Source organism: Girardinichthys multiradiatus, chromosome 5 (assembly GCF_021462225.1).
Source record: "Girardinichthys multiradiatus isolate DD_20200921_A chromosome 5, DD_fGirMul_XY1, whole genome shotgun sequence".
In the NCBI taxonomy this organism is placed as follows: Eukaryota; Metazoa; Chordata; class Actinopteri; order Cyprinodontiformes; family Goodeidae; genus Girardinichthys; species Girardinichthys multiradiatus.
This window is the reverse complement of record NC_061798.1, coordinates 18,395,589-18,422,654: the sequence shown is the minus strand read 5'-3', so window position 1 is coordinate 18,422,654 and position 27,066 is coordinate 18,395,589. Positions and strand designations below refer to the sequence as shown.

The window sequence follows — 27,066 nt, the reverse complement described above, 5'->3', positions numbered from 1 at the left end:
AAGACACAAAAAAATCTATTAAAATAAATATCTTCATAATTACATGTTGCAAATAAAGTTTTTATGAATACGTTTTTACTGATTAAATGTAGCATATATATATATATATATATATATATATATATATATATATATATATATATATATATATATATATATATATATATATATATATATATATATATATATATATGTATACAGGGGTTGGACAATGAAACTGAAACACCTGGTTTTAGACCACAATAATTTATCAGTATGGTGTAGGGCCTCCTTTTGCGGCCAATACAGCGTCAATTTGTCTTGGGAATGACATATACAAATCCTGCACAGTGGTCAGAGGGATTTTAAGCCATTCTTCTTGCAGGATAGTGACCAGGTCACTACGTGATACTGGTGGAGGAAAACGTTTCCTGACTCGCTCCTCCAAAACACCCCAAAGTGGCTCAATAATATTTAGATCTGGTGACTGTGCAGGCCATGGGAGATGTTCAACTTCACTTTTATGTTCATCAAACCAATCTTTCACCAGTCCTTCCACTAGTCCTTGGCAGTGACGCGCCCATCTAGCACAAGTATTGGGCCAAGGGAATGCCATGATATGGCAGCCCAAACCATCACTGATCCACCCCCATGCTTCATTCTGGGCATGCAACAGTCTGGGTGGTACGCTTCTTTGGGGCTTCTCCACACCGTAACTCTCCTGGATGTGGGGAAAACAGTAAAGGTGGACTCATCAGAGAACAATACATGTTTCACATTGTCCACAGCCCAAGATTTGTGCTCCTTGCACCATTGAAACCGACGTTTGGCATTGGCATAAGTGACCAAAGGTTTGGCTATAGCAGCCCGGCCGTGTATATTGACCCTGTGGAGCTCCCGACGGACAGTTCTGGTGGAAACAGGAGAGTTGAGGTGCACGTTTAATTCTGCTGTGATTTGGGCAGCCGTGGTTTTATGTTTTTTGGATACAATCCGGGTTAGCACCCGAACATCCCTTTCAGACAGCTTCCTCTTGCGTCCACAGTTAATCCTGTTGGATGTGGTTCGTCCTTCTTGGTGGTATGCTGACATTACCTTGGATACCGTGGCTCTTGATACATCAGAAAGACTTGCTGTCTTGGTCACAGATGCGCCAGCAAGACGTGCACCAACAATTTGTCCTCTTTTGAACTCTGGTATGTCACTCATAATGTTGTGTGTATTTCAATATTTTGAGCAAAACTGTGCTCTTACCCTGCTAATTGAACCTTCACACTCTGCTCTTACTGGTGCAATGTGCAATCAAGGAAGACTGGCTACCAGGCTGGTCCAATTTAGCCATGAAACCTCCCACACTAAAATGACAGGTGTTTCAGTTATATATATATATATATATATATCAGAGTTCCTGAACCACATTAAGACAGATGTGTCTTACTGTGGCTCAGTAACTTTTACTAAAATTGTCTGTGAGGTCGATGCGCCCTCTAGAGCTGAAATTGTCTCTCTCAAGTAAACTGTCACGGACTTCAATACCCAGAGTGCACTATGAGTGAAAGGCTTGATCTATTTAGCCTGCTGGAAAAAACTACCAAATGTCCGAATGTCCGCTTGTGTTAATTTTATATCCAATAAGCAAATAAATAAATGCAAGAAAATAAAAAAAATTAATGAATAGGTTGTTGTGTATATTACGATAAAGACGAATCTATTTTCCAGCTCCTCGGTACCCTCAGGTTTCACAGGATTATTTAAAGTCACCTAAATTCTACGTGCGAAGTCCTCAGCCTGTGGTGTCATTGCTGAATGACCGAAGATGTCTCATAGCAGGTTGTTTGCCAGGCTGCTTTGTAAGTATTTTATTTAAGTGCAGGTTTGTTCGCTTGAGATGCTTGAGAGTTTAGTTATAGTACCACATGATGTTTGCGCAGGTGTTTGTCGGAGCTTTATGGGTGTCCCTGCACTGACAACTGGGTTAGCTCTCACTGAGCCCTCAAAGTCAGACACATTAGCCGCAAAAGTAATTTGGGAAAGCTCCCTGACAGTTAGCCTACTAGCTCACTGTTTAACTCATGGTTAAGAAACCTAGATTCACTCCTATACGGCTGTTATCACTTTCTGACCTTGCATGTCCTGAAAAATCAGAGTTGTAGCTGCTTTGTTACAGCAACGCTTGTAGAAGTGGCTGAATTAGCTGCAGACTTAGCTTGTTTGCAGCTGGTTTATAACAGCTGTATAAATGTAAATATCCTGGCCACAAGGTTTGATCCACATATGCGTAGAGTTTCGTTGAATTATACGAAGATATAATGATTGAGTTGTCAATGTCATGGCTATATTATCAAACTCGTATTGAATGTTTGAACTTTGCACAGATACATTGTTCAGTTCAGCATGGGACTCTGAAAACAGAGCAAAGTTCATTCTCTGAGCTGCAGCTGCTGCTGTTTTCTGCATTATGTCAGTCGCGTTGCTACTAATCCAGACTTCATAAATACATCTGGTTGATTAGTGAAAATAGTGTTCTTAACCCTAAAAGTTTTTACAACCATGAACCTAAATGTATTCTAATAAAAACACAAAATATAGCTTAAATGTGACGTAAAACAAACAAACAAACAAACAAAAAAATGATGCAAGGTGCATATTTTCGAACTTTTTTATGATTATAAATCTAAAGTTTGGCATGCATTTGTGTTCTGCCAATGGTAAGTCAATTCTTGCATAATTATAACCAACTTTTGCTGCAGTTACATCCACAAAAACATTCTCCCATTCTACACCAAATAACTCAAGTTGAACATGACTGGATGCAGATAATCTGTGAAAAAAGTCTTGACACTCATCCACAGTGGGATTTAGCCTTGGACTTTGATTGGACTTAGTCTTGGATACTGACTGGGCCATTCAAACTTGACTTGATATGCTTTTATCTAAACCTTTCCATCGTAGCTCTGGCTGAATGTTTAGGGCTTTTTATCCTGCTGCATATTAAGTCTGACCAGCATCCCTGTTCCAGTGGAAGGAAAGCATCCCTACAGCATGATCCTACCACCGCCACGTTTTCGCCGTGGGTAAAATGTGTTCTGGGTGAAGTGCTGGGTTGTTTTTCAGCCACGCAAAGCATTTTGAGCTCATCAGACCAGAGCGACCTTCTTCCACATCTTTTCCATCCACATCTGTCCGATGTGACTTCTGATGGCTGTTTGGTCCAAATCAGTTAATGAGTTTGTTAACTTGTAAATTTTTCAGATGGTTTTGTTACTTTTCACACAGATAAAACTTAAAGTAAACCAAAACCACGTGAGAACGCTGAACCTTCTTATTGGTCAGCGTGTATCCAGGGTGGGATACATCTGACCAACCTTACAGGACGCAGATGCTGTGTTCAAACATAGTCGAAAACCAGCGCAAGCTTGCAGTGTTGGCCCGTTAGCTGTGTCGGATCACATTCACACCATAAACAAACCGCTCTAGATTTCATTTGGAACTGTACCGAAATCATCTCCAAACGGTCTCTGTACGGTTGTTTTGGTCTGCACTCTAGTGCGATTGCTGTGTTTGCATCTACACAAAGGAACCACCCCAAGGAGGGAAATGCACTAAACACCCTACATGCAACTGTGCGTCACACTTTTCGGGTTGAAACATAAAGAATGAATCATTTTCCTTCCCATCCACAGTTGTGCAGTACTATGTTTTGGTCTGTCACCTAATATCCCAATAATATGCATCAAAGTTTAAGGATGTAGTGATACTACATGTGAAAAGGTTCAAGGTGTAAGAATACTTTTTCAAGTCATTATTTGAATCAAGACAAACATCCAGGTCAAAGACCACGAATCTGATCCCAGATCCAAAAAAAAGACACGTTGGCTTTATAATAAAAATAACTTGTCCAAAAATTGATCATTGGGTGCCCTAATTTTTTAAGTATCTGTCAAATTCAATCAAAAAAACATTGAGATCTATTTTAACATTTATGCAACAACCTGGATCCTCTTTGTTATGCTGATTAATGATTGATATACTGTGTGTAGTGGCTAATCTATAATTTAAGAATAATGTAATAAAAAGCAGGCATTGCATAGAAATGCAATCATAAATTCTTATGTATTTAAAACATTCTTTTTAAATCATTCAGAAAGTCCATGTTATTTTTGAAACTTCCTCATGTTTTCCCTCCATTTTGTTTCACACAGCTGTTGAAATCTGGAGGCCTGCAGCTTTCAGCTTCTGTTTTGGTTCAGTGAGATCAGAGCGTGTTGTTGTTTGAGTGAAAACTTTAAGGCTGCAGAAAAATTCTGTGTTTTTCCAATATTGGTTAATAAAGTAGTTTATGAAATGTCAGGAAGCGGGGAGGGGGGGGGCATAGTCCCAGAGCTTGCGATGACATTTCAGAAAATCACACGGCCAAATGTTTTTGCTCAATAAGTAGCTAGCATGTTTAACTGATTTAACCTTGGTTTGTTGATTTCATTTTGTCAGTCAACAAATGTTATAAAGACATGTGTTTCTTACATTCTTTGAATCATCATACCATATATATATTTGAAAGGTTAAATCAATCAGGACGAACAGTTATGTCTGCAGGATGATGGGGTTGGTCCTATCAGTTGTCCCACGTTGGTTGGTTTGTAAACATCTCTGCGCTTCTTTTGTTTTGCTGTTACTTCCAACATTTGAAAGTGTCTGTGTGCAAGACTTGGAACAGCTGTGAAACTGAGCTGTTGGGAGCTGCTATTGTATAAACACGCACACATACTTTTGTAAGATCAGTGTCTCATGCTGTACAGATTTTGATTCACAAGCAGCTCCACTGCAAAAGCAACCGAGTAAATGTGTTCAATTCTAAATGCTGAGGATGTTCTTGATTAGATCTTCTGTGAAGGGGAGTCATTAAGTCTGCGGAAAGCCGATCGTGTTGCTTGGCAAACAGTACGAGTGATTTCTGCCAAAACAGCGCAGAGTTTTTAATTTGGCTTTGATTATTCTCCTTAAAATGAAGTAAAACTTGAACTCTCACTTTAATATTTTACTGTTAAATGTGACAAAAACAAGATGTGGAGTCTCTGAATGTTAGATGGGTTATATTTCATTGAACCGAATGCTTTCCAACCACAGCGGTGAAAGACTTTGTTGAATCCTGTGAGCTCGTGTATTGATGTCTTTCACCTGATTGCTCCCTGTGTTGCTTTTCTTCTGTATTGATCCAACAGTGCAGCAGAGTGGAGTCAGACACTGTTATACAGGAACGAGGAAGAATCTCTACATCAACAAGAACACGAAGGTCATCTGCCAAGGTTTCACAGGGAAGCAGGTTTGTAATCACGACTCCTCACTTCGCACAACTTTGTTACATGGAACTTCGCGGTAAAGTCTCAGCTTTTCATTAGCGGACACAAAACGGTTAATTTTTGGCTTTTATCACCGGTGAATTACCCACGATATATCTGTTATCCAGTAGGCAAGCAGGGAAACGGTTGCAGTGGTGTAGCTGTTTTTTTTAACATACCCAGTGGGTACGCTGTTATCAAGTGTCAAAATCATGTTCTGGCGCATACTGTAAATACCCAATATGTTACAGACATGCATGGGATCTGGGCTTTACCTGTTTTGCCTTGATATGAGGTCACCTTTAAAATAATACTTCTATTTTTTTCTGCATCTTTTTTGTTTCCCCAGCAACAATCCCTCAATACTTTTATCAATTCATTAGTCAATAGTAATAAATCTGAATGACGGATTGTTTATTCTTGAAGTCAAGATCAGAAAAGCTGAGGAGATTCTCATTAAACATGGCGAGGGCGATAAAGGTCTTGACAAAGTGTGCTCAATAAGCCAGAAGCCCGCTTTTCACAAATTCATATCCGCCCTCTGTCCTTTGGCACATTTTGTTTCTCCAGCTTAACATCTTAGGTTGTTAAATATAGTTCCAGTGAACAATCCTGGTAATTAAAGGAAGACGAGAAATGAAGCAAGTGCTATTGGGCGCACATGGCCATGTCCTTTTGGCTTGATAAGCAAGCAATTTTTGAAAAAAACATTTTGGGATTGCAACGAGTGCCAAAAACAGCAGTGTTAGCAGGGTGAAGGAGTCTATTACAAATGGAGGTGAAAATGCTGATGCATGGCTTCTAATTCCACCTAATAGGCTAGTTATCATTTTTGCATTAAGGTCATTTATTTCCGCTTGTAGTTTCTGCTCATTCTGCTTTATCTACGTTGTTTCAACTTCTATTTAACTGACTACATCCTCCAAGGATTAGTGTGGCAGAAAATCAGTTTGGATCAACTTCATGCACCAGTTATCTCAGAAATATCTATGCGCATAATTTTACGGTTCATAGCTGTTTTACACTATTTTAGTTGGATGCTTCTTTTTATTGATTTTTATTTCAAATGATCTTTGAAGGTGATAATTATTTGAGCAGCAAGTAGTAACCTGATTTTGCAATAACAGTCAACCTTCACCTCACATGCGCATGTTAACTTCTTATCTTCCTGTTCAGCAGCCTTAAAGTGTAAAAGATCAGTACAATTCTTATTCATTTGAATTAATTTATGTTACTTATTGTATTTTTTATGTTATTTTTAATAAGCATTGATATAAGCTGTCTGAGGTTTGTACTACGCATGCACCAATCTGGCTGAATCCAGTCTCCGGCCATGTGATTGGTTGATCTCTTGTTTGGGTGCTAGTTGTTTTTATTTAGGTATTTGGATGATCATGTAATTCCTTAATTTTCTCTTGAAATTAATCTGCAGCACATGTTTTTTATTTTTTATTTGAATACATCATATTTCTTAGGAAGAAAAAAAGGGCAAGTCATACTGACAAGAAAAAGCAGAAACCGGTATCTGCCAGGAAAAGGTTGATCAGTGCCTCTCATGTGTTTTTAATAAAGTAAAAACAAAACTTCTCAAACTAAGATACCAATTAGTCAAAAAGTATTTTCTTTGGTGTGTTTTTGTTTTATTGTGCTTTAGCATTCGAGTTCCTCACCAAGCAGGATGGTACAGATTAAGAGGGGTTATTTGAGGTTTTTACTGTCGAATTCGGACAGTTTTCCCCTGTTCTGTTCTGATCGGTGATTGGCTAGTCCAGTCCTGAAAAAACCTAACTTATATTTTTGTCTTATTTATTAAATGCATTAAAAGTAAGAGCCCAAACTGTTTTCAGTCTGTACATACAACAACCAACAGCTTGTACTTTGATGCACTTTATTGGAGGTTTAGGTTAGGAAGCATAAACATAGTCATTTAGCTCCATCTTTTTCAGGTGGATTCAAAGAACCCGCAGTACCTTTTTCTTTTTTCTTTTTTATTCATGCAAAAATCAGTCAAACTCAGAATTTGCAGGTCAGATCAGTCAAACTGAGAGTATCCAGGTTGCATTGAAACACAGCAGCAAAACCTAAAACTCAGCTCAGTCTGTGTGAAAGATATAAATATTAATAGGCTTTTTTTGCCATCACATCTTGTCTTATGTTTGTTTTTCTTTGAGTTTCTTGCCAGATATGATGTTGAGACTAAGAGATGTTTTTATTACTATCTGTTTTATTTTTATTCAGTAAGTAAGAAGAATTTCTTCAGCTGTACATCAACTTTTAAGGTGTCAGAATTAAAATTACCCAAATGTTGCAGTATGGCTGTCAGACACTTGCTCCCCTGGTGTGTGTGTTGACAGTATGTGAAATATTCTTGCAAAGTTTCTTTCGTGCAAAATATTTTACAGCCAGTGTCGCTGGGGAATACCCAGGCTCCTTTTTAATTTGTTTCTCAAATGCTCTGCCAGGAGATTAAACTAATATCACACCATTATTTATTTGTGAAGGCCATTTCGATTCCTTCTCACTAAATAAATTTTCTGCTTGCTTCATCTTCCCCCTTGCTCAGCCTTTACCCAGCGCCTGAGGCGATTAATCCTGGGTGGAAGCATATTTCCTCCTAAACGTTCCTGCAATGATATCTCAATGGCGATGCTCTAGAAGAGGCTGTGTTCATCACTCACACATGCACAGTGATTCCTGTTTCTTCCTCTTTTGTAGGGAACGTTTCACAGTCAGCAGGCCCTCGACTATGGCTCCCAGTTAGTCGGAGGAGTTTCTCCTGGCAAAGGTGGGAAGACGCACCTTGGTCTGCCTGTCTTCAACTCTGTCAAGGAGGCAAGTCATTTTTAGAAATGAAAGGAGAAAAAAAAACTGTCAACAAAGGCAGTAAGCAATCAGCCCATGTTGACATATTTATTCATGACTGTAACATTAGGTGGCGCTATTTGATAACCGAAGAATTTCCCTCCACTGACATTTTTCATTCATTTCTTCAGGCAAAGGAGGGTACAGGAGCCGACGCATCTGTGATTTATGTACCACCCCCGTTTGCTGCAGCAGCCATCATCGAGGCAATAGATGCAGAGATACCCCTGGTGGTGTGCATCACTGAGGGTATCCCCCAGCAGGACATGGTAAAAGTCAAACATAGGCTCCTGCGTCAGGGCGCTACCCGCCTCGTCGGCCCCAACTGCCCAGGAGTTATCAATGTAAGCACACGCATAAATGCACAATGTTGCAGATTCCGTTTTATCTGCATAATGTGTATAAACGAGGGGTACAAGTACAAAGTGGACCACATGGACTGTAGGGTTTTTTTATTTTCAGATGATAGATGGCCTATAATCTAAAACTGAATTCTGGTAACATATTTATTTAACACAACTTACTGCGACGATATGAAAAAGGCAATGTAGAAAATGTTTGTATTTTCATATAACTGTGCCTTATGTAAATGTTTGAAACTGAAAATAATGACTGTTAGCTTTTATAAAGAAACTTTCATCCCTACTGTCTATTTTTGCAGCCTGGAGAATGCAAGATCGGCATTATGCCAGGACACATCCACAAAAAAGGAAACATTGGTGAGAATTGAATCTAATCTGTTAAATTTATTTTATTACTTTTTTTATGTGGTGTAAAAACGTCCCCGATAGGAATTTTAAACATGTGCTTTAAAAATAAAAATTTTATTCTAAGAGTGCTCTGGCCTCATTTATTGGCACCCTTGTTTAAAATGTGTAAAAAGCCCTAAAATTAATATTTATTTACAGCAGATTCATAATCTAACACTCAGCAAAATAATCTGCCATTTATTCAGTGGGGGAAACTAAGAAATGTTTGTTTTATACAAAATAACCAGTGGTGCCATCTTTGGCACTCCTACTGTCAATACATTGAACAGCTCCCTTGTGCCAGTAGGGCAGCATTCAGTCTTCTATAACATCTGAAAAGGTTGGAGCATTCACGGAGGAGGATCATGGCCAGTCCTGTTTGCAAAATCTCTCTAGATCATCCAGAGTCCTGGGTCTTCTCTTCAGCTAAGTTTTGGGTTTTCTTTAGGATCTAGGTCTGGAGAATGAGAAGACCATGGAAGAAGGTCTCGTGAACCATTTCTGCGTTGATTTAACCATGTGTTTTGGATAATTTTCTGTTGAAAGACCCATTGATGACCCAGTTCTACTTCAGTGGTTCCAAAAGTCGGGGTCAGGACTATACATCATCCTGGAATGTTTGTTGGTTCCAGTTAAAGTCCCAGCAAATCCAAATGTCTACGTTCATCCATAGGCCAGAAAAGGCTTTTTCCTGGCGTTCCAAGATAACTATGGGTCCTCAAACAGCCCAGTGGTTAAAAGAAACACTTAACAACTCCTTCATAGCCGCTACGTCTACTTTCAATTGCTGCCATTTCTCATAGATCCCCTTTCTTTAGTAGAGAAACTTTCCTTTCCTGTCCTGTAAAAAACCTTTTCTTCTTGTTAGAATGCTAGCCGGGCTGGTCAAGTCAGTAGAGTGGACAGATTAAAAGGTCATGACCCAGACACGTCCTCCCCCTGCAGCAACCTTTTAAATGGCTTGCATATGAAGGAAAGAAAATGAAAAACACTCAATGCTAATACTTTCTTTTTACATCCTTATATAAAATCCCTCAAAGATATCCTGCTGTTCAAATTCAATTCAAAAATACTTTATTAATCCCAAAGGGAAATTAAATGTTGTTGTAGCTCATATTATGGAGGTTTCTTCAAAGAGCCGTTGTAGATGCTGATGGTTGTGGGCAGGAAGGATCTCCTGTAGCGGTCTGTCTTACAGCAGATCTGAAGAAGCCTCTGACTGAAGACACTCCGTTGTTGTAGGACAGTCTCATGAAGAGGATGCTCAGGGTTCTCCATAATGTTTTCATTTTATGAAGAATCAGTCTTTCCACAATGATCTCCAGAGGTTCCAGAGGAGTCCCCAAAACAGAGCCAGCCCTCTTTATTAGCTTGTTGAGCTTTTTTAAGTCCCTGGTTCTGATGCTGCTTCCCCAGCAGATGATGGCAGAAGAGATCACACTTTCCACAACAGACTTATAGAAGATATGCAGCATCTTGCTGCAAACACCAAAGGACCTAAGCTTCCTCAAGAAGTACAGTCTGCTCTGTCCCTTCTTGTAGATGGCTTCACAGTTGCATCTCCACTCCAGTCTGTTGTCCAGGTGAACACCAAGGTATTTATACTCCTCCACCACCTCCACTTCTTCTCCCATGATGGAAATAGTTTTTGACTTATTCCTGTTTCTCTTAAAATCTACAATCATCTCCTTTGTTTTAGTCACGTTCAAAATGAGATGATTGTTTCCACACCACGCCACAAAGCGGTCCACCATCTTCCTGTACTCAGCTTCTTGTCCATCTCTGATCCACCCCACAACTGCAGAATCATCCGAGTATTTCTGCAGATGACAGGAGTCTGTCTTGTACTGGAAGTCTGAGGTGTACAGAGTGAAGAGGAATGGTGAGAGTACAGTCCCCTGTGGTACTCCTGTGCTGCTGACTACCTGGTTAGACTCGCAACCCTTCAGTTTCACAAACTGTGGTCTGTTTGTCAGGTAGTCTTTGATCCAGGAGATTGTTGAGGCCTCCACCTGGAGTTTCTGACAAAGCAAATCAGGTTGGATTGTATTAAATGCACTGGAGAAATCAAAGAACATGATCCTCACAGTGCTACTGGCTTTGTCCAGATGACAGTGGTTTTGTTGAAGCAGGTGTATGATGGCATCTTCAACTCCAACTCCACAGCGATAAGCACACTGAAGGAGGTCCTGATGGTTTACTGTTTGCTTACTCAGGTGGGCCAACAGGAGTCTCTCTAGGACCTTCATGATGTGAGATGTCAGGGCAACAGGTCTATAGTCATTGAGGACTGATAGGTGAGTTTCCTTTGGTACCGGAACAAGACAGGAGGTCTTCCACAACACCGGAACCTTCTTCTGGGCCAGGCCAAGGTTGAAGAGGTGCTGCACAATCCCACAGAGCTGCTTTGCATAGCCCTTCAGAAGTCTAAGGCTGACATTATCTGGACCTTCAGCCTTATTCTGATTCAATCTCTCCAGTTGCATCTTCACCTGACTTCTTGAGACACACAGGAGGACGTGGGAAGCAAAGGAAGCATCAGCATCTTCTGATATGGTTGAAGGCAAACATGTAGAAGCAGAAGGGTCTAGGGCTGAGGTGGAAGATAAAAAATGTGAGGTATTACTGGACAGCTGTGGGTCCTGTGGGTCAAAGGAGGATGGGATGTCTGTTTGGCTGTGAGCAGGAGAGGAGGATGCGAAGCTTGTTTCTGAACTGAACCTATTGAAGAATGTGTTCAGTTCATTGGCTCTGTCCAGACCTCCATCGGTCTGATCATCCTTCTGCTTGAAGCCTGTGATCTTCTTCATCCCTGTCCACACATCTCTGATATTGTCTTGCTGCAGCTTGCTCTCCAGCTTCTTCTTGTACACCTCCTTGCTGTCTCTTATTTTGACTTTAAGTTGCTTCTGTAAACTCCTCAATAATTCTCTGTCTCCCTCTCTGAAGGCTCTTTTTTTCTTGTTAAGCAGGTCCTTCAGGTCACTGGTGATCCAAGGTTTGTTATTGGGGAAGCATCTCACGGTTCTGGTGGGGATGATGTTATCCAAACAGAAGTTGATATATTCGGTTACACACTCAGTCATGGCATTGATGTCCTCTCCATGTGGCTGGCACAGTGCGTCCCTGTCTGTAGCCTCAAAGCAACCTTGCAGAGCTTCTTCAGCTTCCTGTGACCATTTTCTCAGTCCTCTTTATTACAGGTTGTCTCTGAACAAGGCTTATATTTAGAGCAGAGAAAAACAAGATTGTGATCTGATTTGCCTAGAGGAGGTCTTGCTGTAGAGATGTATGAGTCCTTGACATTTGCATAAAACAAATCCAATGTTTTGTTTTCTCTGGTAGAGCAGCTGACAAACTGTAGAAACGTTGGAAGTGTAGCAGAGAGTGAAGCATGGTTAAAATCACCAGAAATTGCTGCAAAAGCATTGGGGTTTTGTGTCTGTAGCTTAGCAACAACTGGGCTGATGGCATCACATGCAGTGTCGGCAACAGCGGAAGGTGGAACGTAAACTGTTGCCAAAATAACACTGGTGAACTCTCTGGGTAAATAATATGGACGAAAACTTACTGCCAACAGTTCAATATCTGGACTGCAGAGACGACACTTCACAGTTACATGTCCTGGATTACACCATCTGTTGTTCACAAGTACTGCCAGTCCGCCTCCTTTACATTTGCCGCTCCTCTTTAAATCTCTGTCTGCTCGTATGGTTAAAAAGCCCGGCAGAGAGACGCTGGAGTCAGGGATATGATCCTGCAGCCGTGTCTCAGTAAAACACATGATACTGCATGCCCGGTACTCTGGCTGGGTCCTTTGTATGGCTTGGAGTTCATCCAACTTGTTTCCCAACAATCTCACATTGCCCATCATAATCGACGGAAGAGATGGTTTGAGCTTCCTCCTTCTCTCTCTTCTCTTAGCTCCTGCTCTGCATCCACGCCATCTCCTTTTCAACTCATCTGGGATTTATTAGTTGAAGTATTATTTGAGCTTTTGAGATATTAATCAGCTGCTCCCGGTTGTAAGAAACAATCCCGTTGCCATGGCAATGCATCATAACAAATGTCCAAAAGTAGAAAAGTATTAGGAAAAATCCTCCAAGCTGCACAGCATCTGACACCAAAAAAAGAATAAATCAGAATCAAAAGTAACAGAGCTACTCCAACCTGCTGCCACTTTGAGCGGCGCAATTCTAGAAACAGTTGACGGGTTGATAAGCATCATGTGCAGCTGCTACCCATTGAAGCTTTACTGCATGTTGGTTTTATTAAAAATTAACTGGCTTATTTCCAAAAACCAAACAGCAGTTTTACAAAGCTCTGGAAATAGAGGCGTTTGTTTTATTTTTACCGTCTTGATGAAGTTTTTCAGTTAAAATGAGGCTGAAAATAGAAATAAAATACACACATGGCATTCTGAGAGATGTTTCTATCTTCCAGGCATCGTTTCTAGATCGGGTACCTTGACATATGAAGCCGTGCATCAGACTACACAGGTGGGCCTGGGCCAGTCACTCTGTGTGGGTAAGTTCCTGCTGACAGGTTACATGCTTTAAATTGAAATGGATTATACTCACAGCTCCTAATTTTATAACCAGGTAGCAATAAAATCTTTAGGTTGGACTGCAATTCCCCTTATTGCTTAATGGGATTCAGACAGAGGGCCTTTAGAAAACCCCTACATTTATTAGTGTTTCATTTGGTTTTAAGACATCTTACTCGCTCATTACCAGTATATGTTTTAATTGAGCCTCCCTTCATATGTCATGATTCATGAGACGTAGCTTCTAAAATAAATCTTTAATGATTTCTCCTTAAGAAACAAAACATGTGCAGAACCAGTCAAAAATGTGGACACAACAACAAAGTTGCCTAGTTTTTAGACGGGGTACTAATGATTTAAACAGGAAGGAATATAAGGAGTGAAGCTAACCTTGTGTGAAATCTCATCACATGGTCATATACTTCAACCAATGACCTTAATTTTCTTGTTAATTAAAAATGCACTTGCCAACTCCTATCAGTAGTAGATTGAACACTGAAATACCTCCTAATGTTTAAGAAACTCAGTTTGGATTGTGGAGGCTTGTTTAATGACTTAAGTGGAGGTAGAGACGTTATCAGAGATTAATTGAAAGAATGAACAACCCAGAGGGTTTTCAGTTAACTAATAAATCAAATGCATTCGCAGAGACATGAGGAAGAAATTAGCTATTTAAGTGTTTTTTTTTTATTGGCAGGAAAGCATTGGTTTTATTTTCTTGTTTTTAGACTAGAAATTAAAGCTAGGCATGTTAGCAAAAGAGTTGTGTGTCAACAGTTTCTTTTGAAAGAGAAGGTTTTAATGATTAAAGGTCAAAATGAAGTAATCAAATGGCTAAATTCTGTAAATTCATATTGAAACCTGTAAACCTATTTTTGTGACCCAAAAAATATGTAAAATACTTTTACACAATTGCAGTTATGTGATCACTGTTTTGTGTTTATAGTGGTTAGAATAAAGTTTTTAACTAACCTTAAATAGTGCTTGTGGCCACCTTAGTCATTGCAGAATATGGTAATTTTACCATCAAAACAGCAACAGAGTTATGTCTGAAACTGACATAAAAACTGTGTCCAGTTTTTGATAAAATCTGGACCATGCGCATGTTCACGTCAGTTGACATTTTTGAATACAGGTATTTGAAAACATCAGCTGAAATAGAATTGGGCTACGTCAATAACAGGAATAAAAAAATAAATGGAATGCATTATATTTATCAGTGGGAATTCTCAATACTGCAGTCTGCAATAGCAAATAATACCCTGTTTGTCAGAGGAAGTGTAATCACAAATCAAGCAATTGGGGTGCAAACAGCCACAGACTCACTGATGGTAACATACCTCTCACAATCAGAGGCATGTGCTGCCAGTGACTCAGCATATTGTAAATATAATAGCTTTTTTTCTTGTTGTCTTTAGTTATTTGATGGGACGTCTGATTTAGATTTTGTGAGTTCTGATGCAGACAGGCATGAAATATTTACACCGTCCCCTGGAAACGTGCTAGAAGCTTTCAATGGAATTGCAAGTTAAGCAAAAATCTGCTGTTTTGAAGCAATGTATTGATTTCTATTGCAGCCACAGCCACATGATTAACCATGATGGATGACATTAAGATGCAGCACTATACAGATCTTGGTACCAAAATACAGGATGGTACCCATTCAGTTCATCTGATGACAAAGTCTGAAGCAGCTCTTTCATCATACTGTTAGAAATTACTTCTTACAGATCTTTTGGCCAACTTCTTTTCCACCGGAAAAATTGTATTATGGAGCATCTCAGACATATTTAGCAAAATCCGGCTTCATCATTATTTAAACAGTTTAATTATGGAGTATCCCTCCAGTCAGACTTTATGAAGCCAGTGCTGCAACAGTATTAAATATTATAAAGTTCATTAAGACTGTGGGGCTGCTTGAGATGGTTTAAAATCTCAGACTTTCCTTTAGGCTGCAAATTATAGTTAGTGCAAAACTCTCATCTTCATTTGTGGTCATATAATGAGTTTTGTCATTTTATTTTAGTGCCTCTTTTAAAATTTGGATATAAATGTACATTTTTAACCAGCAACTTTGGCTCACTTTAGGTTGAATGTTGTCAAAAGAACAAAACGGCAACTTTGCAGTGCTCGGTTCTGTTTACCTGACGCAGCATCTCTCACAGCTTCAGAGAGCTCTTGACATGTCATTGAAAGCTCAGTTTCCTTTTGAATAGCTCCTACACCCGTCTCCACTGTCCTCATTGAAATACCTCAACTGATACTGAAAACAGCAAACTTTAAGTGTTCTTGAGTCAGTAACATCTTCACACCAAAGAGTGGGGTTGCCTTCCCTCCAAATCACTCCTGTCTCAACAAGACTGGAGCAAAAAAAAAAAAAAAAAACATAAGCTAAGTTGAATTAATTGTTTAGGAGAAGTAAACTAAGATGTACATTCTTCTTCAAATTTCATTTATTTGTTCTGTTATTTTCTGTTTTTTTTTGGATCCATCATTTTGAAATTAAACCGTTAAGTAGGGACTGCAGTTTCCTGAAATAAAAATAAGGTAGACAGCTCTATCGGCCTTTTCTCAACAAGAGTATTATCAGAACAAAATGAGTTATCTCTTAAGAACCCAAGAAAAACCAATCAAGCTAAAACAACACATTTTATAGTTTACTGGCAAATAAATCCAGTTCCTTCATTGGTGAGGCGCTGATCCTACTTTATTTCAATGATTTAAGCTATTTATGAGTTCAGTCAGCCAATCTTCTGTTTTACTTCCGTTTTTGATTTAGTAAAGGCTGATGGAGCTTTAGCAAAGTGTATTTCCAAAAGAAAAGACACTACTAGAAACAGTTTTAAGTTTTTCTGGCTTTTTATTTTGACAAAACAAATCAGGAAGTAAATAACCAAATCAATAAGGGAAATGTGAACGAATACTAGTCCTGAGCTGCTCGTATCGGTGGACAAACATGAAGCAGGCTGACTCCTTTTTACACCTTGTCTTGTCACCATGGAAATGTTGATGTGTTAAACATGCATTGTGGAAACATGTCCAGCTCACAACATTAGGAGATTTATGTGGTTTTAGCTTGAAAAAAAAAGTAATAATCAACAAATGTCAGGAAGCAGCCTAACCTTACAGTGTTGTTTTGTGGAAGTTTTGCCATATTTGTCTAGATGGTGTAAATCAGTCTTCCTTTTATAAGCAATGTTCCTTAAATGTAAAAGCACCATTAAGGCACCATTCTAAGAACAAGAAAGGTTGCTGGTAACAGCTGAAGTAAAACAAGAAACAAAAAAAACAAACCTCAGCCCAGTTTATCTGTATTTCTAACAAAATTCCTTAGAAAGGACTGTGTAGCTGCTCTAAGCTGTGTGGAGCTTTTTCAGCTTCCTGTAGGTTAGTGCAGTTTGCTTGTTGTCACTGCTGTCTTAGAGCTGTTTTCACCATAACATGTTTGGAGAAACTAGCTGTGAGCTACCTGCTCAGAGCACTCGGTATGAGACAAATAAAGCCAAGCTTCTGCCTTTGAGCCTTCGGTTTTTCCACCAAAAATAAAAGAAAAACTTTTGATCTGCTTGAAATAATATTACAAAGTACAGGTAATCCCCCCTGATCTGCAATAAGGGTAAATAGACAAATGTTATCAGCTAATCCTAAAAATCCTTAAACAGCATCCACCCACTGCGGTTTTTTATGTCAGCGCTTCTTCTCAGGTCACATTAAGGTGAAACTGGCTTTTATCAGCTATTTTTCCTGACTACATTTACATTATTTATCCTTTGATATTCTTGGATCCATAAGTGTTCGTTTTCTTCTCCTGCAAGGTATTGGCGGCGATCCATTCAATGGCACAAACTTCATAGATTGTCTGGAGGTGTTCCTACAGGATCCCAAAACAGAGGGTATCATCCTCATCGGAGAGATCGGAGGGAATGCTGAGGAGAATGCTGCCGAGTACCTGAAGCAGCACAACGCTGTAAGCCAATGACATGCCAACGCTCCTCATTTACCCATGCTCATTTTTTTTATCATAAAGAAGTAACCCTTTTTTTCCAAATATGTCAGTTCTTGTGAAGACAGGGAACCATCAAGTGTCGAGAACATTTTGGAGCTGCACTTCTGTTTCTTTGAGCACAGCCTGAGGCTTTCTCTCATGTTTTTCTGAGTGATTTATGTGATCAAGGTGAAAAGTGGCAGATGAGACAGAGGTGTCACTCATGGGTAACGTTTAAGAAATTGGCCAAAGTAGCGAATTGGGAACCTTTTCTGGTGTTTACCTTTGACGGAAGTGCTAATTGGCTGATGTAACGAAGCAGCTACAAACCTGCTAGTGACATTTACAGCTTCTCCAGGTCTGAACTCTTGTCTTGTGGATTACTTTCACCATGTTAATCTTGCTCTGTTTGTTTCCGTAAATGGGCGCTTGGTGCTCTTGGATTTGATTTGCCCTCTACTGCTCTAATGCATGCAAATCTGCCGCTGGCGTCTCAGGAGAATAACTACTCTGACTGAACAAATAAAGTACAAACACACACACCCCCCCACCCAATCACACAGAGTGTTGACAGTGAGGGACAGTTCAAATGAAACACAAGCATGAAAAGCCCAGCAGAGTGTGGGAGTAAGCTGCAGATTTCCCTTTGAAAGTCACTTGTGTAGAAAATTGTTCATCAAATGGTGCTCTTAGACCCTGCTTTTAATATGATGTCAGGACACAATATTTTCACTTTGAATTACACTGAACTTTCCTTCATCTGAAACTATTTGAATTAGAGTCGCAGAAAAAGCAGTTGCTGGAATCCATTGCCAAAGCTCTGTGTCAGCATCAATAAATAATCTACATGCCCTCAGTAACGTTTCAATGATAGAGGAAAAAAATGGGAACAATATGCTGGAAAGACGGAAAATGGGCTGGAATGCCACTCTCATTACATGATGACCCTGATGGTAGTAACAGAAAAATGTAACCATAAAACGTGCAATATAACCTGAATGCTTTATTACTCGGCGGGAATTTTACACTTTAAAACCTACACTTCTGTTTTTTTCATGAACTGCTAAATGGTGCAATGAGAGTTAACACCATACTTATTAATGCTAACTGAACCATTTAAGTTTCTATGGAAATGACAGATAATAAAGTGAGCTTTAGACCGGTGTGTTAACAGGTACGCACATTCCAGTTACTCCTAACACCCTGTCATGTTTATGGAAGCCTGAAATAGTCGGGGTTCGACTTTAGTTTGTGTTTATGGAGCAAAGCACTTCCCCTGTCACGTTGGCAAACAGAGACAGTGAAACTCCCTCATTGGTCCCTCAATGAATGTAATAAATCTGTACCGTTAACAGTGAAAGACAAAAGACGGCCCCCTCCTCCCAATTGTTACTTAGTGCCAAGAGAGGCAGGAATTAATTGAGTAATTAAACCTGTTTTGCTTGAGGTAGATTTAAGGCTGGATTCACATGAGGGCGGTTTGCGTATTCAGAACGTGCTTTGATTTCTGAGTGGACTGTTTTCTCCTAATGTGTTTTTCTTGCTTACAATCTTTCAGTGCTTACAACAGACGCTTGTAACATATTCAGAGCTCTTTATAGTGATATTCGCTCCCCCTCTCTGTATTTCCCGGGTAACTCCAGCGTCGTAACGTTCTCGTTAGTGGTGCTTTTCATTTGATCCACGGCCTTCAACGCTTCCTTGGCTGATGCATGCTGCTGGTCTCAATTATCAAAAGCCATCTCAGGCTTATTTATATTAAGAGCTGCCATCTCGTTCCTGCCAGTGTCATCCTTTAAATGTGGTCCTGAAATGCTATTAGAAGTGTGTGTCTTTAAAGGACCTCGCGGTACTGCTTTGGCTGTTAAACATGCCACATTCGCTCTCTGAACGCTGTCTGCCAGATGAGCTTCAGCCTGTACACACGCACACAGCCGTCCCCTGCAATTATGTTGTTATCCCTAAGTATGAAATATTAGCTGCTGCTGTTCTTCTTTCTAGTTATGATGTTATGGCTGAAGATGAAATATTATCTCTCTTCACCTTGGAAATGATCTTAACTCTTGAATGTAACATCCATCAATGAGCAAGTAGCATAGACAAGCGATGAGCTAATCACTGGCTGCATGACTAATTACCATTTTAGAAATGAGATGATATGAAATGGCAGGAGCCTGAGCCCCTAACTGGTCACACCTCTGCCCATGCAATTAAATGGCTTGATTGACCCTTTGTTTTAATAATGCTGGCTTAGACAGAGATGACTGGTTAGACTTGCGTGTTATCATGGAATTCTCTAATGGGAGGGCATGAGGTGCATTGTGTCTAATGAATGAATAAAATGCAGGTGCAGAAAACTAATTTCTTCTCTTTTTGTACAGACGCTCCTGCTCCTGTTGTTTTGCAAAACAAATTACCCTTTTCCCACTGGTCTTTCTCTCTTTATTTATTTGTTTTTCTTTTCATCTTCCTCACGTTAAGCTCATTTCATTTTGCTGTGTTTTTGTCCTTCCTTCCTACAGGGAGATAGCGCCAAGCCCGTGGTGTCCTTCATCGCAGGGCTGACGGCCCCTCCTGGCCGCAGGATGGGCCACGCCGGCGCCATCATCGCTGGCGGAAAGGGCGGAGCCAAAGAGAAGATCGCAGCTCTCCAGTCAGCTGGAGTCGTTGTCAGCATGTCCCCGGCTCAGCTGGGGAGCACGATGTTCAAGGTTAGGCCCCCCCCCCCACTACAGATATAATTATCTGTAGTAGATTAAGTAACTGAATAAACATAAGTCTATTTAACTAAAAGACCCCTCTTGTACATACAAGAAAAGCTGCATTCTTGTGTACGGCCCTCATGATTAAACAGCTGTTTCTATTGTTAACAGGTGTTGAAGTCTCTGTCAGGTATGTTATGCTGATCGGTTGGGAAGCTTTATCTCTGCTGTGGTCCTGACTGAGTGCAACATTCTTTGGCGACCCAAAACATTTACACTAAATCAGTCTGAAGGAAGGATAGCTCCTTATCTTTTATTTCCTTTAACATGACCACCAGCTCATGATTTCTTTAACAAACACACAACCGTATTTACCAGACTGAGTTTAAACCTCCCTCAAAGCATGTTGCAAATCCCAGCACCGACTGAAGTTCAGAGCTACTAGACTGTTCCATCTGTTGTGCGTCTTGTTGTTTGCTGTCCCTGGTTTGACATTTTTCTTAACATGTTTTTGCATGATCATTCAGGAAGCTGGACCTGCTTGTCGATTCCATTTCAAATACCAGTTTTGTCTGTGGAAAATGCAGTTTCGGTCAGAAATACATCCATCTAAAGTTTGTTTGATGTTGACCTCTTCCTGTTGTGGCTCCTCTGCTTTAATACATTTGCTTTTAATTTATTTGATGTATTCCCATGGCCCCCATACTTGGAACATCGCATGTAATGTAAGCATAAGCATGTTGTGTGACAGTTACAGTTGTCCTTTTAAAACACAGCAAGGTATACATTACTATAAATTTAACAGTGCATCTAGCCACAGATGTGGCCTTGAGGATTTACTGAAAGTCTTGCATATTAACTGTTATATGCAATTAGCAATATTACGTTTGCTAACTAAGTCTACTAAAATACTCTTATACATGTTTGACAGTAATTATAGAGTAAAAAAGAAGCTCAAAATTAATTAAAAGTTTTCCAGACATTTTCTGACATTTCCATACCCCTTCCTGTTAATCTAGCGGATAAAAAACCTCAGACAGACAGTTGGTAGCAAGCAAGTATTTATTTGGAGTGGTAGGAGGGGGATAAATGGTAATTTTACTGGAAACCTGCATAGTCTTATCATGCCTGTGGTTTGAGTTATCATCATTGCATAAAAGCAGTTGTAAAATGCTCGGTCATCCAATCTTGTCGCTGGCTTCAGCTTTAAGCTCTGAAAGTCTCTCCGTGTGTCGCATTCAAATGAAAGAAAAAATGCTTCCCTTATAATTCCATAGTAAATCCTATGATAATATTCAAGTGGGCTGGGAAGATCGTTGAAAGCTTCACAATGCATAACCAAACACGATTTTTGAACATTTGCAAATAAACTAGAAATCCAAAAAGCTCAAGTGACATTTTAGTGACACAACAAGCGAGCCAGGTACATTGCCATGCAAGCATATTCCCATCCCTTGAACATCTTGCCCATTTTGTTACGTTATCACCGCAAACTTCAATGTGTTTCATTTGGATTTTATTTATAAGGCAAACACACTGGAAATAATCCAGTTAGGAAATATCATACTGTGTGTTACTTAACCTCAATATAAGTACAACTGTTCTGTAGATGATCGCAGAGGTGTTTAGTTAGTAAACTATCAAGTCTACTTTCGTAGTAATATGGTAAAAACCAAACGTCCCAAGAGGAGGAGTTGCAGAGAAACACAGCTCAGGTGGAGTGCACTCAACCCCTATGGCGAAACTTGAAGCCGCCAGCATTATGCTATGGGGACGGCATTCTTCAGCAGGGTTAGGGAATTCTGTCAAAGCTGATGGGGCGACGGATGGAGCTAAATACAGACCATCATGGAAGAAACATGTTAGAGGCTGCAAAAGACTTGAGACAAGGGGGGGTAAAGATTGCCCTCCCAGAGCAATCCAAAGCATCAATCCATGTTCAAGTGTTGGAGTGGCCCAGTCAACGTCCAGACTGAAATCTAATTGAAAATCTGATGTTCTCCATCCAATCTGAAAGAGCTTGAGCCATTTTGCAGAGAATAATGGAGTTGGAACCAAGTTAACACAGGCACACTATTGATCCTACTCTTCCAGCTTTACATTTAAACATGTTGGGGTGTTGGCCACTGTTGGTGTTAGCTTTAATTTAAACCTTGTCTATTTAATTATTTTTCTAGGAGCATTGAGGTTTAATTTTTAAAATGCTGTTAACAGAGAACTGCAAAATTCATAAGCACGTGTTGACTGGCTAAACTGATGCCGCTGCCCCTTTTCTTTCTTTTTAAGTTTATCCCAAGGGAGGCACCGTTAACAAGATGTATAAAAAGTGAAAGCATGTATTGCACCCATTTATCATCCTATACTTTCATTACCACTGCTGGCTCTACTGCACACAGATATGGATTTACATGACATTTTTTTTTGCCACAGTTTAATTCATAATCATTGTGTGTAATGATGAAAAACGTGCTGCGTGGATGCTCATTTTTCCGGCACGTTGTATTCATACATCTCTCTTTATCTCATTGACCGCTGTAGTCAAAGTAATAACGCATAAAAAGAAGCAAGCAGAGACGGTGCTTCGAGAGTGGCCTGAAACGGTGGTGACCCCAGTAACAGCTGTTCAGTAAACATCTGCATCCACTGACCCTGATAGACTTTTCTGGGAGTGATGGGGAATAAATAAGATTAATGTGTCACCACATTTAATCAGCTGCAGATATAATAAATGGGACTTCCCTGTCTCTGTCCAGGCTCTCTTCTCTGTGTCTAAAATGTCTCATTTAAAGTACTGATGAGGCTCCCATCATCAAATAAAACCGCTGCTGATCCCAGTTCGTCTTTGGGTTTGCATAAATGCATCATTACATGCTGCATGAGACTCTGTTTGATCAGACGAAGAGGAGGTCAACGTAAAACTTTAGATGGGAGAATATGATACTGTAAACAGAAATCTGTTAAATTTGCTGTGAACTGGCAGTGCTGAGTTTATTAATGATGCTTTCAGCCTGGGACCACAGCACTATGGCCACTGGGAAATGCAAAGCAAGTGCTTGTTATAAACATGAAAAGATAGAAATTGGAAGATAGGAAGAATGTGATCAGAAGGGAGACAGTTAATCTTTTCTCAAATATTCTTCGTGGTCTAAGAAAGTGTAAAGGTTTACCCATTTAGATGCAGCATAAGCAGCTGTTTATCCTTCATACTAGGATGGATGTTTGCACCCTTCTTTTCCTCCTAGGCTGAAGCAAAGCAAGCAATGTTTGATGTGTTGTTGTTTTCACCTGGAAAATCACTTATAATTAAGCTTGTTTTTAACAATTCAGTTTCATAATGCCTTTACAGGCCGCTTGAATCTTAATGTGTTATGGTAATTGAGATTTTGTTATTCTAGTCAACACTTTGGTTTCTTACACAGCACTCTCTCATTTTTTTCAGTCATTAGTGTTATAATTGTCTCCAGTGCCGGTGGTTGGATTGGTTTGTAGCTGCCTGTGCTTGTTGTACAACATGCCATTATGAACAAGTATTTCAATTGTACTTCTTTTTATTCACCTGTTTAATTTTCAGCTTCACTGAATATCATCACTTTTCCCCCTCACCCTCATTTCTTATGGTATCATATAGTCCAAAGAGGCTCCTTATATAAAATATTCATCTATAAAATCTAAATATGACTGACTGTTAGCAGTGGACTTCTAGAAATGTCGCGTAGGAGTTTCATTTTACTCAACTAATCAGATGCATGAGCACTGTTTGAGTTTTCTTTTGTCCTGTTGCATTTCTAACTGTAGTTCAGCTTTAAAATGCATTTGGAAGATCAGGTTGCTAGCTAAAAAATATGTGGCCAAGAAGATTCTGCTTAAAATAACATATTTTATCAGTAAGGTCCATATTTTACTCCAAAATCCTTTGAGTTTGCAAAATCCTGTCCTGTTGGGTTCTTTGTGTGAAGCATGGATGCACAAAAAGCTTTGGTGAAATGTATTAGCTCATTCATATTTCATTTTATTTGGTCTTATCAGAACCTAAAACGAGGTACTAATGACAACACTAACACTATGTGAAATGATGTCAAAATAACATATTATTGCTACAGTATATGTCACTGTTAGTCACTGTTCATGACTCAGTTTTGGCCTGACAGGCCTCATGATGTATAGTATAGTATAGTATAGTTCAGAATGCAGAGGGCCATGTGGTTGTTGAAATAAGCCCAAATCATCAGGCCTCCACCACCGTGCTTAGCACTTGATATGAGGCATTTGGTTTTTGTCATATTAAGCCAATTTTGTTTTGATTCAGCCTTTTGAACTGTCACAATGGTGTTGTGATCATTTATTATGCTTTCATTAAGCTGAGGTTGCTGGTGACCAGTTAATCAGGTTTGATTAGAGCCACCTTGCTGTTAAATACAGGAAACAAGACGTTACTCATTTTTGTAATCCCTGTTATTGCTGTTTGTCTTATTTTTGGGTAAAATTACACATTTTAATCTGAGGCTAAATTTATCAATTTTGAAAATCATTAAGTAAAAACCATTTAATTGCATTCACATCCTGTTACCTAATGCCATATATGATGCCTTGCAAAACTGTTCCGGTCCTCCAGATGCTTTCACGTTTTGTCCTGTTAAAACGGCAATCCTCAATATATTTTCTTGGGATTTTATCTTGCAATAGCAGCTTTGCATAGATGAAGTCAGACGATTTTGCCCATTCTTCTATGCAAAATAGCTGTGTTCAGTCAGATCATTCTATCAATTTTAAAATCTAGCTACAAATTCTCGATTGGATTTTGATCTTGCTTTTGACTTGTAACATTAATGCACTTTAATTTAAACCATTCAGCCTCTAGCAGGTTTTCTTTCAGCATTGGCTTTAATTTACCTGTTTCCACCTTCCAGTTCCTTCCTGGTCCCTGCGGCAGAAAGCATCCTCACAGCATAATGCAGCCACCACCATGTTTTCACTGTGATGTGTGTTGACAGTAATGTGCAGTGATAGCTTTCCATCACACATATGATGTTGCATGTAGGCAAATAGTTACAGTTTGAAGAGAGCACCTTCTTCCTCATGTTTCATAACTGGACCCTGCTGTAAACGTCTCCTCAGCCCTGACCTGTTTGATTCTTCATGATGCTGTTTGTTCACTAGTGTTCTCTGACAAACCTCTAAGACCTTCACAGAATAGATTAATACTGATACAGGTGGACTCTATTTACTGTTAGGTGATTTATAACGGCTATTGGTTGCACTGAATTTAGTTTGAAGACAGAAATACAGTTTAACACATGTATTTCACACTTCAGATATTTAATGCTAAACATTTTGAAAGCCATTTATTCTTTCCCTTCCACTTCACAACTACAGACTACTTTGTGTTGCTTTTGCATGTAACCCCTCACAGTTCAAACCAGATATGTGCAGACAAACAGAAGCCTTTAGATTTTGATGCTCTAATAAATAGTTGAAGAAGAAGTTTCAGATGTTGTTTACGGTGCCTGTCGGCCTCATATATCTGGGGCCATGTGCGTCAGAGCTGTTGTCATTCCTCGCTTGTAAATGTCTTGCTTTTCTTTCATGTCACATTTCCCTCCACTCTTCCTTACTTTCGGACCAGGGGAATTTTCACTTGTCGCCTTTGACAGACAACCTCTACTTTTCTCATTTTATTCCTCCCCTTGCTCTTGACTTGTTAAACGGCAGGCTCTAACAAAAGTGTTTTCTTCACCCAACCATCGGGAAGACCTCTACAATCTTCCCTTGGAGCATCTATTTGTTTTATGACCTTGGAGTTAGTGTCTGAGCTTGTCAAGAGCTCCATTTTTATTTCATTTTGTCACTTTTTACCTTCCATTAACCGTTCTTTGTTTGACCGAATTTACATACCCCACCTAAACCCTATTCAGGTTCTTTTATAGCCCAGCTTTTAAGCAGAAATACAGCAAGCAGAGCCAAAAACACTCCAGTTTCTTAGAAATGTATCCAAAGTTATGTTGCCCATGTAGGTAGTCAGGATTAGATGGCAAGGCTGCATCTCAAGCGCTTTGGATTTTTCATGCTTTTATTTTCCCGCCTCAGGGTGGCAGTATAACTTCACACATGCACAAGCCGCAGAGGAATGGGCCAACTTGTGCTTGAGTGCTTGTGTGTTCTGTAGACCTGATAAATGACATTTGCATTAAGTTACTCTCCCCCTCGGAATGGAAAATTCTCTGGGAACAACATATTCTATCATCCTGCGATTTGTGTGATACTCTGCAAATTGAATATGTAAATAGCAACATCCTTTTTAATGGCTAACATAATGCCTTCTCATTTATAGTCACTTGGTTGGACTGTAAAGATAAACACAGCTAGCATAACCTCACATAAATCAGGTTTTCACAGATGTACCACCCCTATCGATCACAGGAAGCGATCTGCTTTAATGTTGACAACCAACAAGTGAGCTGTTTTACTGCTCGAGCTTTGCCACATGTATGTTCTGCATGAGGTAGACTCTCAAGGAGTGAAAAAAAGAGGCTCCAGAGCTACTGAACACTCTCCGCCCAACAGCAGATCTGATACAAGGGATCAAAACAAGTCTATGAATTCTACATGAATAAATCATTGATGTCTTTCTGTCTCACTTCATTTCATGCTGTGTCTCGTCTTTCTCTTTGTTGCCTGTCTTTGCAGGAGTTTGAGAAGAGGAAAATGTTGTAAATTCCGCTCCATGACACCCGACATTTACCCCATCTGTCTCGCAAACGAAACGATTCTGGAGCTGGACATGCCCTGCAGTATCTGTGAACCCCTGTCTATCTCTTCATCGATACGCACATGCAGTGTTTCTGTTGTAATTTCTGCCATGAACTTGTACCTTGCACATAATGAAATAAATAAAATATTAGTGTTTTAA

At 39.6% G+C, this 27,066-nt stretch overlaps 1 protein-coding gene across 2 annotated transcripts; it reads left to right on the top strand.

The window, feature by feature from the left end:
• The first annotated feature begins 1,688 nt into the window (after positions 1 to 1,688).
• suclg1 (succinate-CoA ligase GDP/ADP-forming subunit alph) lies at positions 1,689 to 27,066 on the top strand. 2 transcript variants are annotated; one of them, XM_047366023.1, is made up of 10 exons: positions 1,689 to 1,829; positions 5,199 to 5,299; positions 8,031 to 8,147; positions 8,309 to 8,521; positions 8,839 to 8,896; positions 13,370 to 13,453; positions 17,288 to 17,439; positions 19,980 to 20,168; positions 20,331 to 20,349; positions 26,844 to 27,066. In XM_047366023.1, the coding sequence occupies exons 1-10, from the start codon at positions 1,796 to 1,798 to the stop codon at positions 26,849 to 26,851; spliced, it is 975 nt and encodes a 324-aa protein (XP_047221979.1). In that variant the 5' UTR covers positions 1,689 to 1,795; the 3' UTR covers positions 26,852 to 27,066. The 2 variants fall into 2 exon arrangements, with proteins under 2 accessions (XP_047221979.1, XP_047221978.1); XM_047366022.1 differs by lacking the exon at positions 20,331 to 20,349.

Excerpts from the sequence above, each read along its gene's own strand:
- suclg1 (XM_047366022.1), top strand. The coding sequence starts at position 1,796 with ATGTCTCATAGCAGGTTGTTTGCCAGGCTGCTTT. Across the intron at positions 1,830-5,198 it reads GTTGTTTGCCAGGCTGCTTT|TGCAGCAGAGTGGAGTCAGA; the intron begins GTAAGTATTTTA and ends TTGATCCAACAG. Across the intron at positions 8,148-8,308 it reads TCTTCAACTCTGTCAAGGAG|GCAAAGGAGGGTACAGGAGC; the intron begins GCAAGTCATTTT and ends TCATTTCTTCAG.